At 45.5% G+C, this 18,188-nt stretch overlaps 1 protein-coding gene across 5 annotated transcripts in view; it reads right to left on the reverse strand.

Moving 5' to 3' along the window:
- Positions 1-1,321: 1,321 nt before the first annotated feature.
- The window catches only part of PAOX (polyamine oxidase), a 691,001-nt gene continuing 674,134 nt past the window's right edge, over positions 1,322-18,188 (reverse strand). For all 5 annotated transcript variants that reach the window (XM_078642766.1, XM_078642765.1, XM_078642763.1 and 2 more), the window contains exon 8: positions 1,322-2,078. In XM_078642766.1, coding sequence (XP_078498892.1) covers positions 1,929-2,078 — 150 coding nt within the window. In that variant the 3' untranslated portion in view covers positions 1,322-1,928. The remainder of the gene's footprint in view (positions 2,079-18,188) is intronic.

Consider the following 18,188-nt stretch of genomic DNA (forward strand, 5'->3'; position numbering starts at 1 on the left):
AACTTGGTAATACTGTCTGGGCATTGGTTGCACCTCATTAGCATCAGTTAAACACCCAAATATAGCAATAAGCAACAGAAAGGTGACGAGTCCAGCTTTCCCAAGGACCTTTCACTGCACGGCAACGTGTCGCTGCATTTTTAGTACCTTTTGAAGTTAGAGCTTGAAAATATTTTTTTGGTTAACATCTGCAGATTATGCGGCAGATGACGAATTATGTGGTGAATGCGGCAAATCTATAAATATGCGAAAATCGTCATAGCTGCACAATCGCATAATTCTAGTGGCCCTGGGTATAAGCTAATTCTACCATGTTTTGAGGAGAAAGCACAAGCATTTTAACACTGGTTTGCAGTGGTAAAGTGTGCAGAATTCTAAAGCAAAAACAAAGTCAGCAAAACAGGATGGTTGAAGGCCAAAAGTTAGGGGGAAAAGCACATCAAGACTTCCAGGTCTATCAGCAGCTCTACACCACTGTACTCGACGCCACTCTGTTCTACTCTGCAGCACTGCACTCTAAGTCACTGCTCTCTACCCCACTCTACTCTACAGCTCTGGTCTCTAGGCCAATGCACCCTACACCACGCCACCCTACTCTGCATCACTCCACTTTATGCAACTGCACTTTATGCCACTGTACTCCGCAGCACTCCACTCTACTGTAATCTGAACCACTTCATGCCACTCTACACCACTGCACTTTAAGCTACTCTAGTCTACTCTTTGCCACCAAATTCCAGGCCACTTTAATCTACTCTGCACCGCTCTAATCTATGCTACTGCATTCTACAATTGTTGCGACACAACACTCCACTCTACACCACTCTTCTCTGTGCCACACACCTTTAGCCATGCTGAACAGTTGCCAAGCTGGTATACCACATGGCTAAAACTCATTGGCAAAGCCAATAGCTGTTGCATAAGGGAGACATATACATGCTTGCTTTTAACATGGCAATTCTACCTCGTGTTGAAAATGTATTTTAGATTCCAATTAAATACTTTTAAGTGGTTTTTTTCTTGTTCATTTTATGTTAAAATGGGGAAAGTACAGGCTTTGATTTTCCCAATATTTTTACTGGCCAGGGTATGAAAATTCCTGTAAAATGCTGTCCAGGCAGTGAAAATCAGTTGGCATCACAGATGCTTAATGTCTGCCCTTCCAGCACTTCTTTGCATTCTGGTCAGCCCCCCTGCCCCCCCACACCCAATGATGACGTCCGACTTCTATTACTCAGTCACTCTACATCTCAAAGCTAGCTCACATGAGGCATTTTCTGCAGACTTGTAATCCACGGGGATTGAATATAAAAGCCAGGGACACAGAAAAGGCATATTTTATTATTTGGAGATGGTCAGAATGATGACACACAGACTGATCTATACACAAGTTGGTGGGCACGTTAGACGGACCCGCTGAGTTTTGGAGCTTGGGAGAGGGCCAAGTCTTCTCAACGACTTTATTGCATTTCAGAGTGGTCTTTCTCCCCATTGCGAAAGTCAGCTTGCCACTAATCAACTGATAAAAACACTAAAAGTACAATAAAAAAACATGGTCACTACAACTCAAGACAAGCAGCGGTTTGGACGAACGACAATAGAAAGTAAGCTTGCAACTTGAAAGGAGTGCCCGCTATTGTGAAATGCGCTGTGGCTCGTTCCAGCATGGAGGCAGCTCTGGTAGCACTCCTAGATCACGGCCAACCACAGTTCTTTTTATTCGGTCTTCAGTCTGCTGCACTTTGGCGAGTGTTGGTTTAGTTTGATGTTCCAGTCAGTAGTTGGGGCACTCGTTAATTTGTGGAGTGCATGCCTGGTGTGAGCCTAAGATTATGGCTTAGCTGCAGTTTTGCCCTGGAGATTCCGTCTATGCTCAGACCTATAGAGAATTGTCGCCTCTGGCCTCTGTGTGCCTCGCCTCTCCTTTCCTACAGCTTTGGTCTATTACATTGCGGTTCCGACAAAGCATACAAGTGAATGAGTCGTTCTGCCTCTCTCCAGCCAGACTCCAGTGCTCCATGGGTAGTAGAGTAAAATGTTCTGTGGGTGGCTTCACCGGCAAACAGAACCTGCAGAGGCTAGGAGCAGAAAAAAACCCAATTAGCATGCGTTGTACTTAGAAAAACATTTTTTATATCCGGTAAGTAAAGCACAGCTTAAACGGTTCCCATAAAATATTGTTCAAGGTAGATAAAACGATGTATCCATAGCTGACATTGTGTAGTACTTTAATGTGGTGTTAAGTAAAGCAACCCCATATCAAACTACAACAAAAAAATTCAAAGCAATCAACTCACTAGTGCACAAAAATACACCTTAGTAACAAATGTCTGTAAATAAGTTTCTGCACTAAGTACAGGGAGAAAACTATTTAAATAAAATATCAAAAAAGAAAAGCTTGGTTGGTTTGGAGTGCCAACCAGCCGCGGCCGCTGCAGGTAAGAGCAGTGGGGCGGGTGGAGGGATTTTGAGAGAGGAGTACGAGGAAAAATTAAATAAATAATTAATTGTACCTCGTGTTTGTCTCGAGAAACTTTCTCCACCCAGCCCCACCACCCTAGCGCTCTCACCTGCAGCCGCCACGGCTGGTGCCAACAGATGGAACAAGCACATCAAAAATACTCTACAACAGCATAACAAATTACAAAATCAATAACCACCTCTGCTGCCTTTGCGGTACACTACTCACATGGAAACTGTATGGGATTTTATAATTTCCACAAAATGACAAAAAACAAGCATTGGCAAAGCCAATAGGCTTTGCTTTTGAGACTACTGGCTCTGCCATTACCTTTTGTTGCTGATGTACAGTACCAGCATTACCGACTTGGCAATGATTTGTGGCCATGCTTTATGGCAGCCCGGCTACTGTGCAGCACTGCTAAAAATAATTACAATAAAAAAGGACTATGCTGCATCCAGCGCTTTTACATTTAAAAAAAAGAGGATCAGCCATGGCTGTCATATAGTGCTTTTTAAAATTAGTTTTAGCAACACCGTAAAGCATGTGCACTGCTGTACGGCATGGCTACAAAACATTGCCAAAGCCAACAGGTATCACAGGTGAGACCTCTTGGCTTTGCAAATGCTTGTTTTTAGGTTGAAGTCTACCAGACAGCATAGTTGGCTTGTTTGTTAACAACATCTTAGGGACATTTGGAATTCTTCCCTAGGAATGCATTCGGCCCATTGCTTACCATTGGCTTTGTGTTTTGTAACACCTTTACTTGCTATCTACATTTACTGCCACTATTTGTTTTAGGCTGTCCAGCTTGAGTTTGTCCCTTCCATGGTCCATACCTCATTTACTGTAGTCTTTCACCAGTACACGCTTTCTGTAAACAGGCCATCAAACATTGCTCTTATATTGTCACATTTGCTGTGCATTCAAAGACAGAAGTCAAATGTCAAGCTCTATCTTCTGAGGGAGCTTGATGTTTACTTTTCTTTCTCTGACTTTAAATTGGAAGGGTTTATGTGACAATCAATATAAGCTACTGGGGGTGTGCTGGAGGACAGTTGTTGTATGCTATTTTATTTTAGCACACTTGTTTTTAAATGTCTGTAAATAAACTGCAGATATTTCCGAATATATCAGAATTAGGAAAGCACAAATGAAGCACATTGGTAATTCGGAAATGTGGTGGAATACATTTTAATACGATCATAACAAATCAATACACTAGATGACAACATTTCCACACATCCTTATTGTGCTGTATTCTTTTATCAGTAAAACTGCATGTCTGTTCAAATGTAATTGTCATTTCAATTGAAGGTGTGCTGTCTATAGTGGCAGCGTGTTACCACACTATTAGGGAGAGGAGTTGGCCTAACGGCTAGGGCGCTCGACCTCGGACCTGGGGACCTGGGTTTGAGTCTCGGTAACGACGCCAAAACCTCCTGTGATTCTGGGCATATCACTTAATCTCCCTGTGCCTAAAATTAACGTGTGTCCGTCCTCATGTAACGTAACTGGTGCTATGTAAAGCGCTCCGATACCTGATTCGGTTCGGATCTAGTTTGCGCTATATAAAACTCTGCAAAAAAAAACAAAAAAACTATTCATACTCAACTTTACTCCACTCTACTCGGCACCACACCACTGCACTCTACTCTGCACCATTCCACCTAAGCTACTGTACTCTACACAAATTCACTCTGTGTCTCGCTACTCTACTCTGCACCCTGCTCTCTACCGCTCCACCCCAATGCACTCTATGCCTGGGGTCACCAACCTTTTTTGTAGTAAGAGCTACTTATGTTCAACGAAAATCATCCCAAGCTACTAATATTATTAGAATGTTAATGCTGATCACATCAGACACGTTTACATTTTTGTCTCAAATACACACTTTTCCATTTTTGTATACATATACTAATACTACCAAGCAAAAGCTTCTAATTTAGTATGCCAGCTTTACACAGGAGAGCTAATTATGGGTATTTAGAGAGCTACAAGTAGCTCAAAAGCTACTCGTTGGAGCAGTCTGCTCTATGCCAATCCACTCTATGCCACTCTAATCTACTCTGCACCACTGCACTCTCATCTACACCACTCCATGCCACTTCAAGTCTACTCTGCAACACTATGCCACTTCACTCTACACAACTTTATTCTACTTTACGCCACTGCTTTCTATGGGACTGCACTCTACGCCAATGTACTATACACCACTGTAATATACACCACTGCACTCCACAACAGTCCTCTCTACAACACTGCGCTCTCTGACACTGAACTCTACACCACTGCAGTCTATGCTACGCCTCTAAACTACTCTAACCTGCATTACTCCACTCTACTCCACTTTACAGCACTTCACTTCACTCTACTCTGCAACACTGCACTCTCCGTCACTGAACAATATGCAACTCTACTCTGCACCACTCTAAGCCACTACATCATTCTAGTCTGCACGCTCCACTCTACGCCATTCCACTCTAATCTACTTTGTACCACATGTCAATCTTTTCCACTCTACCCTGAGCCACTCCACTCCACACAACTCTACTTTATCTCACTGCATCCTATGAGACTCTATTCTACTCCGAGGCACCATTCCACTCTACACCATTCCACTCCACTCTGCACATCTCTACTCTACGCCACTGTAATCTAGCCAATGCACTCTACACAATTTTACTCACAAGCAATGCCACTGGCCTCTACACAAATCTACACTGCACACCACTATACTTTACTCTGCAACACTCTAAACCACTGCACTCTGCACCACTCTATTCTACCCTGCACCACTGTACTCTACGCCAGTGCTCTCAGCACCACTCCACTGTGCACCTCTATGCCAATGCACTCTACTCTACTGAACTCTACTCTGCACCACTGCACTCTATACTACTGCACTCTACTCCACACCACTCAAATCTATGCCACTCTATTGTACTCTATCCAAATGCACTCTATGCTACTCTACACCACTGCACTCTATATCACTGCACTCTATGCCATTCTACTCTGCACTCAACCCTGCACGTCACTCTTCTCGGAAACAATCTACGTTATGCCACTGCACTCTACTTCACCGTGCACCAACATACTCTGCCACTGTACTCTACACCACTAGACTCCACATTACTACACTCTACGCCAATGTGCTCTAAACCACTTAAATCAAAACCAAAGCACTCTATGCCAAACTACTCTGCACCACTGTACTTTACGCAATTTCACTCTAGGCCTTTTTAATCTGCTCTACTCCATGATATTACACTCTAGGATTATCTACTCTATTAAACCACTCTATTCTATCAAGTTCAAATAATTTGGGTTAAATATGTATGTGGCCCTGCATAGCTCTGACCCATTGACTTTTTTTTTGAGTTTTCAAAAACCTTTATTGGTAGAAACAAACACATACAGGAAAATGCACACTATGAGATGAAAGAGCATGAGTCGAAGAGTCCATCAGAACAGTGTTACAGTGCAATATTAGCCTGTTAAGAGCCTACCAGAGTGTTCCAACAGGCTCGCAGTCGTCCATGGGGTCCAGCCTGCCCCTTTTGGTCTTCAGCACGCGACAAAGTCCATTAAAGCCGCATGGAGCATAAAGAATACCACTGTGCATCCAGCAGAAAGATGGAAAGAGGGGAAGGAGGAAGGGGAAGGGGAGGAAGACGGAGGGAACCTCTCTGGCCATATCAGAAACGCGAAGTAACATGCAGTGGGGGCACAGATGGTAAAGGGGGGCCTCCACCCTAAGCGATTTCCCACCTACTCATCCGCCGCAGGGCCTTGTCCCTGGTCGCTATTCTGTGCTTGCAAAAACTGTTGCAGGGGTTCCCAAATATCCCGGGGTCGTGCCTGCGAGGGCATCAGTTCCCAATACTCAGACAACTGTGTATGGCAGAAAGCTGCATCTGACAGCCAGTCATCCCTCTGCGGCTAACGCCGATGGCCCCAGCAAATCGCCACGCGTCTCTTTGCAAACAACAGCATCATAGCAGCAGGAAGCCTGATGTTCTTGGGTAGGGTTTTGACATAGCCCAACAAAGCAACCAGCGGGGTGCGCTCCACTCTCTACTCCAGCATTTCATCCAGAACCTCGAACACACAACCCCAGAAGTTCGCAACCTCTCGGCACTTCCAGGCCAGGTGCAGAAACGAGGCCTCAGATGTTTCCGCACTGAGCCCTGCACTGCACATCCATACCGGGTTTCTATAAAGTCTATGAAGAAACTTGAAGTGGCCTAATCGAAGTCTGTAATTGGGTGACAAGTCTTTAGATTGCGCGCAGCAGTAGGCCCATACTCCTTCCTCAAACGGCGTACCCAGGCACTCCTCCCAAGTAACCCCAGGCCGGAGTTTAACCACAGGATGGTCCCGCTGCATACCAGTGTACAGGCGCGTAATGAGTTTGCGGGGAGAAGGGTTGGATAAAAATGCTTCCAATACCTGAAACGAGGGAGGAGCCAACGGGAATGAGGCAAACCTCGCCTTCACCTCCGCATGGAGCTGGAAATAAGTCATCCTGTCCAGGAGTACAGTATGCTCCTCACCCAGTGTGGCGTCCAGGTCTATAAAAACCCTGTCAGGGAATGCCCGCCCCAGAGTGCGTATCTGTAAATTGCGCAGCCGCCGGCAGATCCCCGCCTCTCCCTCAAAAGGCAACTCCGGGTGGCCTGTAATCGGCACTGAGGGCGCAAATAAGGTGATCATACCCGCACATCGGCGGAGCGTCTGCCATGCCCATACCGTGCTGCCAACCGCGTCTATCCCAGCCCGCGGGAGGCTCTGCGTACGGAACATCACCATAGGCAGTGGAGTCGGGTCTGCCAGGTCAAACTCGGGCGGCTGCGTGCGGCAGAAACGGCGTCTGAAACACCCACTGGAATGCGAATTGCCACTGGGCACAGGAGTGATGTAACTCCATGTCCGGCACCGCTAAACCCATGTGTGCAGCTAAACCCATGTGTGCACCTTGCGCCAGACCACAGTTTCCTCATGTATGGCTGGCTTTTTTTGGCAGTGCCTCTGAAAATGGGCACCACAATGGGAATGCCAAAAACAGATCCTGCATGGCATGGACAGTAAAGTCCATCCCGTGCAGGAACTGGGGTGCATGCACACAGGGGGGCAGATGTTGTGCCCCCCTGCATGCATCCCCATCCATGCACATGGGCAACAGGAGGGCTGTAGGCCCCCCCCTTTGTTTCAGGACTGCCAGCCTTTTTATGGAATAAAGACCTCCATCACACTGCTGGCAGTCCTGAAACTCTTAATACGCATGGCGGTGCTGCAGCAGCACCATCACCATATTGCTGAGCCCCTTACAGCCGTACCACCATTGGGGAACGGCAGTTCCCTGGTGGTTGCAGAGGTGCAATAGCGGTCTGATTGCTGTGCCTTAACGAGTTTGGCGGGCCTTGGACCGCCAGACTCGTAATTAGGCCCTTAGAGGTTACCCTGTGCATTGTAAGGAATAAAAAGTTGTAGGTTTTGGGATTGTTTGAAATAGTGGCATATCATTAGTTAATGGTTTCGGACAGAGATCATCAGTATGCCCTTTCACTCCAGAATACTCTACTCCCTCCATAACACTCCACTCTACTCCACGACTCCCCACTTTACACAAACAATTTTTAGCAATGCTGAACAGTAACCACTGTTAGGCTTGGCTAAAATATATTGGCAAAGCCAATAGCTCCTGCATAGGCGAGACCTTTTGGCTTTAACAAGGCTTGTTTAGACACAGTTGGCCACCAAGCGAAAGTAGGCACTCTGCAGGTTTAAGCTAAAAAAAATAATAATAGCTGTACAGTGCACCCATCACATCATGTCTTCTGTTCTCATACGAGGTAGATAGACACATTCTGCTGTATCGACAGAACGGTGCCTGTAGGCTGGGTCAATGAGTGAACACAAACTAAAAGATGTGCTTTGCTGGTCACGAGTTCAAATTGATACAAGCCTTCCCTCTTTCCAGAGTTAGTAAAGCTAATGTCTTTAAAAAGGGTTCTTACAGCGTTTAGAAACGTATATATAGTTATTATTATATTACAACACTTATTGTTGGAAATGCCACTGCTGTAAAGAGATCCGCTGCGTCCAGCTTTTTACAGCAAGTAGCTTGATAAAACAAGCATTTGCAATGCAACCGGTCTCGCCTTTCGGAGCTTATATGCATTTAGCTATGCGGCACATTAGCCTGGGTGCTGAAACATCTATTTTTCTTTAACATGGAGGGAAAGTAAGCACCAAACTATGTGACACACCAGGTATGGGAACACATGGGGAGAAATATTGCCTTTCAGCTGGAAATGGTGTAGTCCAAAGCTCTGTTTTTAATATAAAATCAGGGCCTTCAGTGGACATATCACACGAAATACAAGATTTGAAAAAAATATTATTGTCTACGGGTGCTTTGTGGAAGACAATTTCTATGGACTGGAATCTAGAAAATGCTAAAGTGATTCTGGTATTTTACTGACCTCTGATGGTCGTTTTCTATCAAGAAAGTTAAATAGAGGCATTGCCCACATTTTTTTAAAAAAGAAAGTCCCGCAGCCGAAAGCAACTCTGGTATTTTACTGACCTCGACTGGTCATTTTCTATCAAGACAGATGAATAGAGGCAGTTGAACAGAAAGAAAAATCCCTAAGCGGAAGCAGACAAGTCCTAGGGATGATCTCCAGAGCCCACAAAGTACATACACATATACGTATATACTAAAGTATATACAAGAGGTCTTGAATGCTTGATCTAAAAAAATGGTGTCTGTGCTGTTCCACCACCAAAGAGGGTCTGCAGCTTTTTCTGGGCAGTGAAATGTGAGCATAGTAGAGGTGAATCTTCACAAGGAGGGAAAGCTGCTTCCATTTCATCGCATTAATAAAATGCTACTATGGAGTCGTTTAGTACATTTTGTTTGGTGGACTGTTGAATTATTGTTAAATTAAATGAGTATTACCATAATAATATTACTAGGGCATTCATTTACTTTTTAGCATGTGCCTGCATTGTTTGATTAGAATCAGTTGTGTCACATGTATTTATTTAGTAATGTAAAGCAATATAAACGATTGATGTACATTTGAGCCAGCTTGTAAAATGCTGCTTTCGATTTGAAGGGGCAAATGTGTATTTATTTAGGCACTGTATATCAGTATAAACATGTATATTGTTAAATTATTTGATTATTATTCTCATCATACTATGAATGTATTAGTGTGCCTTGGTTGTACACGCACACCTTATTTTATCGGACTTAAATATATATATCTATTTGTACTCAGTAATTACTTTACAGTTACATTAAAATTGAATGTGACTGATTTATTAATCAATCCTTTTATATCTAGTAAAACACATTTAAAAGGCGTTTTAAACGATTAAACCAGCAAATCACTGGTAACACAGCGCACACACATAGATTCATGCTTTGCAAGGTCAACGTGCGCAGCCGAGGGTGATTTCCAGGTGCTTGCAGGCAAGGGCTGTGCTGCTCATGGCATGCATGATGCCACGGCGGAGAGAGCCCCGAGCACGGAGAACACAGCCTATTCATCCAGTCGACTACTGTTTGGATATTATTGTTTAAGCATTTACACAGTAAGCGACAGCACTGCAAGCTGGATCCCTGCATGAGGTGCTTTCATCATACTCCTTGCAGGGGGTGGGATCGGGAAAAGGGGTACTCTTCTGTGCTGCCTCTTTGATAATAACTGAAGCCAGTCTTATTTAGGAGATGGGGTGTGTTGTGTTAAGTTACCTCCCAATAGTTCAATCGCCGCTAGAGTGATATTGACGAGCTCTACGCCTTTACTGGTTTGGACGAATTACTTGTCGCTATGGGAAAGGGACTTGAAACACAACACAACACATGCTCTCTGTTACAAGTCATGTTTCTCTTCCATGGGATCCTCATCAATAGTCATAAGCACTGAATATTCTCGCCCACGTGAGGGACCCCGGGAACAATATAAAAATGTATATGTAAAAAACACATATATCTCGCTCCAAATATATGTAAATACATATATCGTTTTTCTCACACCAATGCAGCCCCAAAACCAAGGCTAGACAATGTAAACACTTGTATATGTACAGCAATTAGAAAGGAAACAAAGCGTGGAGTTTAAAATGCGTATGTCTGGCTGGCGTCGCAAGACTACCGTCCAAAGAAACATGCACACTTTAAACATAAGTGCACAGCTCCCTCTCAGGGGCTTTTTTCGGGGGTGGCGACTCAACTCCGATCCCACAGACAGCCACTCCTGCATCTCGGACATAGCCCCAATGGTCAGTGAAGCATTTGAGCCGAACAAAGGATTCTGTTTCATTCCAGACGAAGGACGGACATCCACAAATGTAGACATAAAACCACCTCTTTGAGCCCTGGAGCCTAAATCCTCGGCACTACAGCAGGGAAGCCTGTTGAAGGATATATGTGAAGGGGTTGGTGAGCAAGTGACCCGTTATGTCTGGATGGATAAGTTACTTACCTGTGATCCTAGTTCTCTTCCAGGGGTATCCTCATCAAAGTCATAAGCACTGAATATTGCCGCCCACGTGCGGGACCCCGGAGACAATATAAAAATATAAATGTAAAAAACACATCCTTCGTCGCCGGACGGCGACGAAGGATGCCTCGACGACGATCGCCGATGGCCTGGCGACGACGGAGGGTTCCTCGACGTCAAGCGACAATGACGGGACGCCGACGGAGGATGCCTCGATGTCGAGCGTCGATGATGGGATGCCGACGGAGGATGCCTCGACGTCGAACGCCGATGACTAGGCGTCGACGGAGGCTTTGACGTTGAAGACTGGACCTGAGGCTTCGACGGCGGAGGTTTCGAAGTCAAGCTGCCATGCTCCAACGGCAACCTCTCTCTTGACGCTGCCCGTTGCCCGGTTGACTGCAGCGGAGTTACCTTGACTCTCGACGCTGAAGTCTTCACCGTCGAGGGGAGTTGACTCGTCGTCGTCGTCGGTGGAACCTTCGACGCTGATCCTGAGGCCGAAGGAGAGCAAGTAGGGACATATTTCGACGTCGACCGTGTCCTCCGCTTTTTCTGTCTCTTTGGAGACCTACCTCTCTCAGAAAGTCCTTAAATTCTGATTTTTTCTCTGTCCTTGATAGTTCTACTTGACAAGGACTTGCAGTGATCACAGCTTTCTGCAGAATGAGAGTTAGGAATACAGAGGATACACACTGGATGTGTGTCAGTCTTAGCCTTCTTCTTCCCACAGGAAGGGCAGGGATCAAAAAGCGAAGGCATTTTGACAAAAAATTAACCTTTTTTGAGGCCATAAAAGGTAGCACTATCTCTCTAAGGCCAAAAACCGTCGAGTGAATACAAAAATTGAAGGAAAACACCAAATATTTTAGACAGAAAGTCAAAAAAAAGGTGGGAGCTGTTTAACCAGGGTCCTGACTGAAAGAGCCGGAAAGAACAACTGACCTAACTGTCACCCCTGAGGCATGATGGGAAACCTAAGGTCATGGCTGCCTTAAAGGCACAGTGCCAGTTTTTAGCTGAAAATGCTTTCCGTTTCTGTATTATTGCTTCTCAATGCAGCCTATGGCTGACAATGTCTTTTATGAGCAATTTTCAGGATTTATGAGTGTTTTTACTCATTAAAACACAAAGTTCAAGGACTATTTGACCTAATGTGTTTTTTGTTTCCTTTCTAATTGCTGTACATATACAAGTGTTCACATTGTCTAGCCTTGGTTTTGGGGCTGCATTGGTGTGAGAAAAATGATATATGTATTTACATATATTTGGAGCGAGATATATGTATGTTTTACATTTATATTTTTATATTGTTTTCGGGGTCAAGCACGTGGGCGGGAATATTCAGTGCTTGTGACTTTGATGAGGATACCCCTGGAAGAGAACTAGGATTACAGGTAAGTAACTTATCCATCCAGACATAACTGGTCACTTGCTCACCAACCCCATCACATATATCCTTCAAAAGGCTTTCCTGCTGTAGTGCCGAGGATTTAGGCTCCAGGGCTCAAAGAGGTGGTTTTATGTCTACATTTGTGGATGTCCGTCCTTCGTCTGGAATGAAACAGAATCCTTTGTTCGGCTCAAATGCTTCACTGACCATTGGGGCTATGTCCGAGATGCAGGAGTGGCTGTCTGTGGGATCGGAGTTGAGTCCCCACCCCCAAAAAAAGCCCCTGAGAGGGAGCTGTGCACTTATGTTTAAAGTGTGCATTTTTCTTTGGACGGTAGTCTTGCGACGCCAGCCAGACATACGCATTTTAAACTCCACGCTAGGTTAGAGAAAACGCAGGCCTCCAGTGCTCTTAGGAGCGCTGCAAGAGGCCGCTCCCTCCAATTTTGACGCACCTCTCATGCTGAGAAATGTGCCAGAATAGGAGAGTGCAGTTTTCTGGTCTGGAGCTTCCAGGAGCGAAGACACCGCAGCGTGGAGGACGTTGTGTGGCAAGTCTGAAAGGTAAGTGGCTTTTTTGTTATCATAATGCCACCCGTATGTTGCCTGCCTCACCACCCTAAATATATGCCAGCCACCACTTGGATGACTACCCCCTGTAAAAGAACATTTTAAATAACTAAATAAACGTGCACCTGTACATGTTAACACCACAGCCCTCCCCTGAGGCGCCGCATAACTAGCATGATGGGGCTTCCATGTTTGGGTGAAGCAACACTTTAGTTTTCATTCTGTTTCATACTGTGGCATCTACCTAGCTGATAATGCCAATGGGCACAGAGGTGTGCCATTGCTTGCCTTTTAAGTCCACAGGTTCGGATTGCGTGGTCGATTCACGGAAGGAGTTAGTCAGTCAAAGAATCTTTATTCGGCTGATTGTGGTCATAAAAGACACAAATCAATACAGTACACCCATAAGCAGAAAAATGTAAAAAAAACAAGATCATGCAGACTGATAATGCTTAAATAGGAGAATCTGACATTGAAAATCACGTGGACAGTCAAATAGTACACCCTCATGTTAAAAATGGACAGATATACCATCGAACAATTGGCAACACTCGTATAAAGTGCAAGGTAAAAGGATATAGATAAAACATTTGTAAATATAAAATAGTAAAGTTAAAAGCAACCAGCACTAAAACAGAAAAGCAGAGACCTCTCCCATTGTGTGTGTGAGATCTAATAAGAGGTAAAAAAGCGTGGACTGCGTTTTCATCAGCACAGTTTGCAACCGACTTGCTTCACAGAATTCCCCGAACAGAGTCTTGACAAGTCGTTTGCCTTCTTTCGTAATGCTCTTCGGGGACATAAAGAAACAGCCCAGCCCCAATGCCTGGAATGTTTTTGAGATATAACTTAGCCAAGGAATAGCACACCCTTTATCCATAGTAAGACAGTCCGAGATGACCTCTCTACAGAGCTGTGCTTTCGGATTGACCAACACACTAACCCAAAGTAGTAGTCGGGCTAATTGGACCCTATCCTTGATGTGACACTGTTTTAGCCTTGAAGGTATGATGTACCTAGTGGCAGTCGGTGAAAGGTGTACAAGCCTCTAGCATATGCAGTTTTCCTCTAGCTGGAGAGGGGAGCTCAGGGTGGTAGCGGTAGCCCCAAATCCCCGCCCTGTACACAGCAGCCGGGACACTTTACGCATTGTACACCTTTAAAAGAGGCAAAATGATCCCGCTTCCCCTCGTTCTAGGGAGATTAAAAATGAAGTAGTGCCCAGCTCTATATTTTATGCCCCCCACATCAAGAAAAAATATTAAAACCCATGTTAGTATGATAAGTCAGTTGGTTGAACACACACTGCAGAGACTCCATGAAATGGGCTTCCTAGAGGGCTCTTCCTTTCACCACAAGAAGGCAATGAAACAATGACTAATGATGTGTTTACACTTATTCTACAAATATTATACAAGGGAGAAGAAAACAAGTTACTTACCTGTAACTTCAGTTATCCAGTATTGGTATCTTTCATAGATTCATATGCCTGAATCATTCCCCGTCGCCGAGGCGGGAGTCCCACGGTACATAAAAAAGCAGTGCCAAAAGTAAATCACAGTAGTAGGCCCTAAATACAGGCCTGATGCTTAGATTGCAGTAGCCTATCTACCTCATTATGGTGAAAAGACCCAAGTCTTTGCCATAACCAATCAGCTCAGCACCCTCTAGAACCCTCTCTGCAGAGCCAGTTCTCCTCAGATTTTCGTTAGCACAAGTGGGGAATAAGCATCCCAATCTAGAGAACTGACTCTCCGGGGAGGAGGGTGGGTGCATGTGAATCTATGAAAGATACCAATACTGGATAACTGAAGTTACAGGTAAGTAACTTGTTTTCTTATCCAGTATTGGGGTATCTTTCATAGATTCACATGCCTGAATCAGACTAGCAAGCAGTATACCAGGTAATAGTCTGTTGCGGATGGTGGGAGACTTATACTGATACACTCCCAGTAATACCATCATCAACAATCTAACCAATGCTACACCATCTTATTGTCATAGACAGAGATGACTATAAATCTTATGTGTAGGAGAGTAGTGTCTGCTTCAAATGGTCACTCCCACTTTTTGCTTTGCTTTACTGGTTTTCGACTTTAATGTGGCTGTGGGCCTGCTAATCAGACCCACAGCCCAGATGCACGCTCTCTAAATTTACACCATGTACTCTAGGTACATACACGATTGGGAATTGGTTCACCTTGTCAGCCCCTGTAGAAGTGTACCCTAGGTACTCAGGGCATAGGTGTAACCAAGGCCTACAAGGGGCTGCAGCATGCATTATGCCACCCTTGGCTGGCCACTCAAATAGACACAACTGGGTGATCACTCAGCTCGGGCAAGGTCGTGTAATCACCCCTTGCTTAGGTATGGTATTCCTATATCTACTTATATATAGACACATAGTAACCTATAAGTCACTCCTATGGCAGGCCTTAATAATCCTGGAGGCAGAGTGCTTGGTTATGTGTGAGATGGTGCTCTAGCATGAGCTGAGCCTGTCTGCAGCTTTCGGAACCATGTCCTTATAGCTGTTCTATGATATTGCCATACCATATACTCTTAAGTGCATTATGAACCTCGCGGTTAAATGCTAACTCTGGTTTGGCTTTATCGAAACATGTTGTGTAAGGTGTCATACGCTTTGGAACACTACCCCCTCGCCAATTCTGGCGACGGGGGTAGCATTCCACCCTTCTGAAGGGAGAAGACATGTTGTTGCCGACTATCCCGGTTAAAGTTAACCAGAGCCCCAGCGTCACAAAATGGACGCTGCTGCCACCGACACAAGTCTGACCTCCTGCTGCTGGGAGTCCTTCCAGTCACGGAGTTTTGGACAATAGGTTTCCTGCCTGGGGAGGTGCGAGCAGCAACCCAGACAGGACTTTGTGTATTGGGACAGGGAGGGCTGAATATAATGAGACACTGCCTGGAGCACACTAGGTGCTCCATGCATACCCCAGTTCAAACCGGTTGCTGGGGCACTCCAGCCCCAGCTCTGGCCCGGAACTGGACAAAGGAAAGGGGGTGTAACCACCCCCCTTCCTGGTCCCACCCATAGGAGGGACCTAGAAAGTAATCCAGCCCCTTTTAGTTGTATAAAGGTAGGAGCTGAGTCCTGAGACTTTAGATTAATCCTGAATGGAAACTTGACACGAAACTCTGGACCTTCGACATTCTGCTGAAGCTGAAGACTGAAGAATCTCCCTTGTGGCCAAGGAGTGACCACCCTGGGCAACCAGGCACCATCCAGCAAATCAACGGCTTGCTTTGTCGACGTTCCCGCCGGAACCCGAGCACAGAGCCTGACAAGACCCAGACTTCCAGACCTCTCTGACCCTCTCTTCACGACTGCAGCATAGCTGGGATCTGTGGAGGCGACGAGACACGTGGGACCGGACATCTTGGAAAGCCTGCAACTAGCTACCTGTGCAGCTCCTGAGGTATCCTCGAGGCTGTGCACTGGGGATTGAGAAACCCCGATCCCGAGCTCCATCTGCGACAAAGATCAGCCCCCCACACTCCACAAGTTCTTCGTGGGGCCCTTCTGCTTTTGTTCTGCTCGACGCCTTGTCCGGTTGCTGGCCCGTTGGCTAGTAGCCTCTGTGACGACAATCCTTTTGAACCACATCGCTGGTCTGGTTGCTCCAGACTGGCCCTGGCTTCCCTGCAAAGGTGAAGCAACTCAGACCTTGCTGGTCTGCACCAGAAGCCTTTGTTGTATCCTGTGTGGGCTGCCTTTGCCAAGGCTTGTTGACTCCAAACCGGAAGTCGACCCCTTCATCTGCGAGATCCTTCGTGGGACAGTCCGTCTCCAGCACCTGGTCGTTGTCGACGCCTCCTGGTCCACGTGGCTGCCAAGACAAGCTTCAAGACAGCACCTGATTGCTCCTCGACGTCGCATGGTTCCTTCCTGGTTCCTCCCGGTCACTGGCTAGTGACCCAGACTCTGTCCCCTCTGCTTTCAGGTCCTCTTCATCCTCGATCCACCCTTGGATCCACCCGGACATCTTCCTCCTGGTCGCCTGCAGCCTCTTTTCTTCAGGTCTCCATAAGATCCAACGACGAAACCCGACACATCTTCACACCTATGCACCCGCCGTCCGTGGGTGAGGTAACGCGAGTACTTCGGTGCTCCCAAGGGTATTGACTATCCAAGTGTCTAAGTCTCTAGTTGTTTCCTCCTAGCTAAACCGGAAATGTCCTAAATCCTTCTAAATCTAACTTCTACGTTCCCATTGACTTTGCATTGAATCCCGCGTGTGTGTAAAGACACTGAACGCACCGCATGTGGGCCTCCTATTTCTAAACTATTGTTAAGACAGTGTAGCCCCAGCGATGCCCTAGGCCTTTCCTTTTCTCGTGACGTGGTACTTATACCACTTTCTTAATATATGGTTTGCTTCGTCCCTAGGGCCTAACCGTAAATTGTGCAACTTAATGTATAATAACTAAGTGTCTTGTTATGTGCTTTGGCCTCTGACCTCTTAAAGAGTTCAGAGGAGTGTGTTAGAAATAAATACATATATTATATATATATATCTTGTGTGGTGTCCTTTCATTTGATATTCAAGGGGTTACATATGGTAAAACAGCTGGCTTTACACGCCCTCTAGAGTCTTTTAGCCTAAGACCGTTCTGTCCACGCTACCACTAGGATAGCTGGTCTATAAGGTTGACTTACAACCATCACCATAAGGGTTGTTTGGACTGGTACAAGGTGATCACTAGAATAGTGAACATCATATACCAGGCCAACTTCTCACATTATGCATTCATTAGAAACATTAGAATGGACATGTAATATTAACATAGTAGCAATCATATTGAAATGACTTAATCTACAAATGAATATACATAAAAACATCAAATATATGTTACCTGAAGTTTCCTTTAAACAAAGAGGAGTCGTAAGATGGCTTGACCAACTGCTGCATCTCGCTGGCTTGTCGATTGCAGGCAGTAATGTCTGGTGAATGTGTGGACATTCTTCCATGTCGCAGCACGGCAGATGTCCTCGAGCGTCACTCCTGCAAATAACGCTGTAGACACTGCTACAGCTCTCGTTGAATGTGCTTTAACATTTCTTGTCAATGGTCTGCGTGACTTGGTATGGCAGAAATGGATCGCTGATGCTATCCATCTGGATATAGTAGCCTTGGTGACCGCTGTTCCCAACGTAGTCTGGCCATAGGCCACGAACAATTGATCAGATTTTCTGAAACTTTTTGTTCTCTGTAAG

The sequence above is a fragment of the Lissotriton helveticus genome, chromosome 5_1 (assembly GCF_964261635.1).
Source record: "Lissotriton helveticus chromosome 5_1, aLisHel1.1, whole genome shotgun sequence".
NCBI lineage: Eukaryota > Metazoa > Chordata > Amphibia > Caudata > Salamandridae > Lissotriton > Lissotriton helveticus.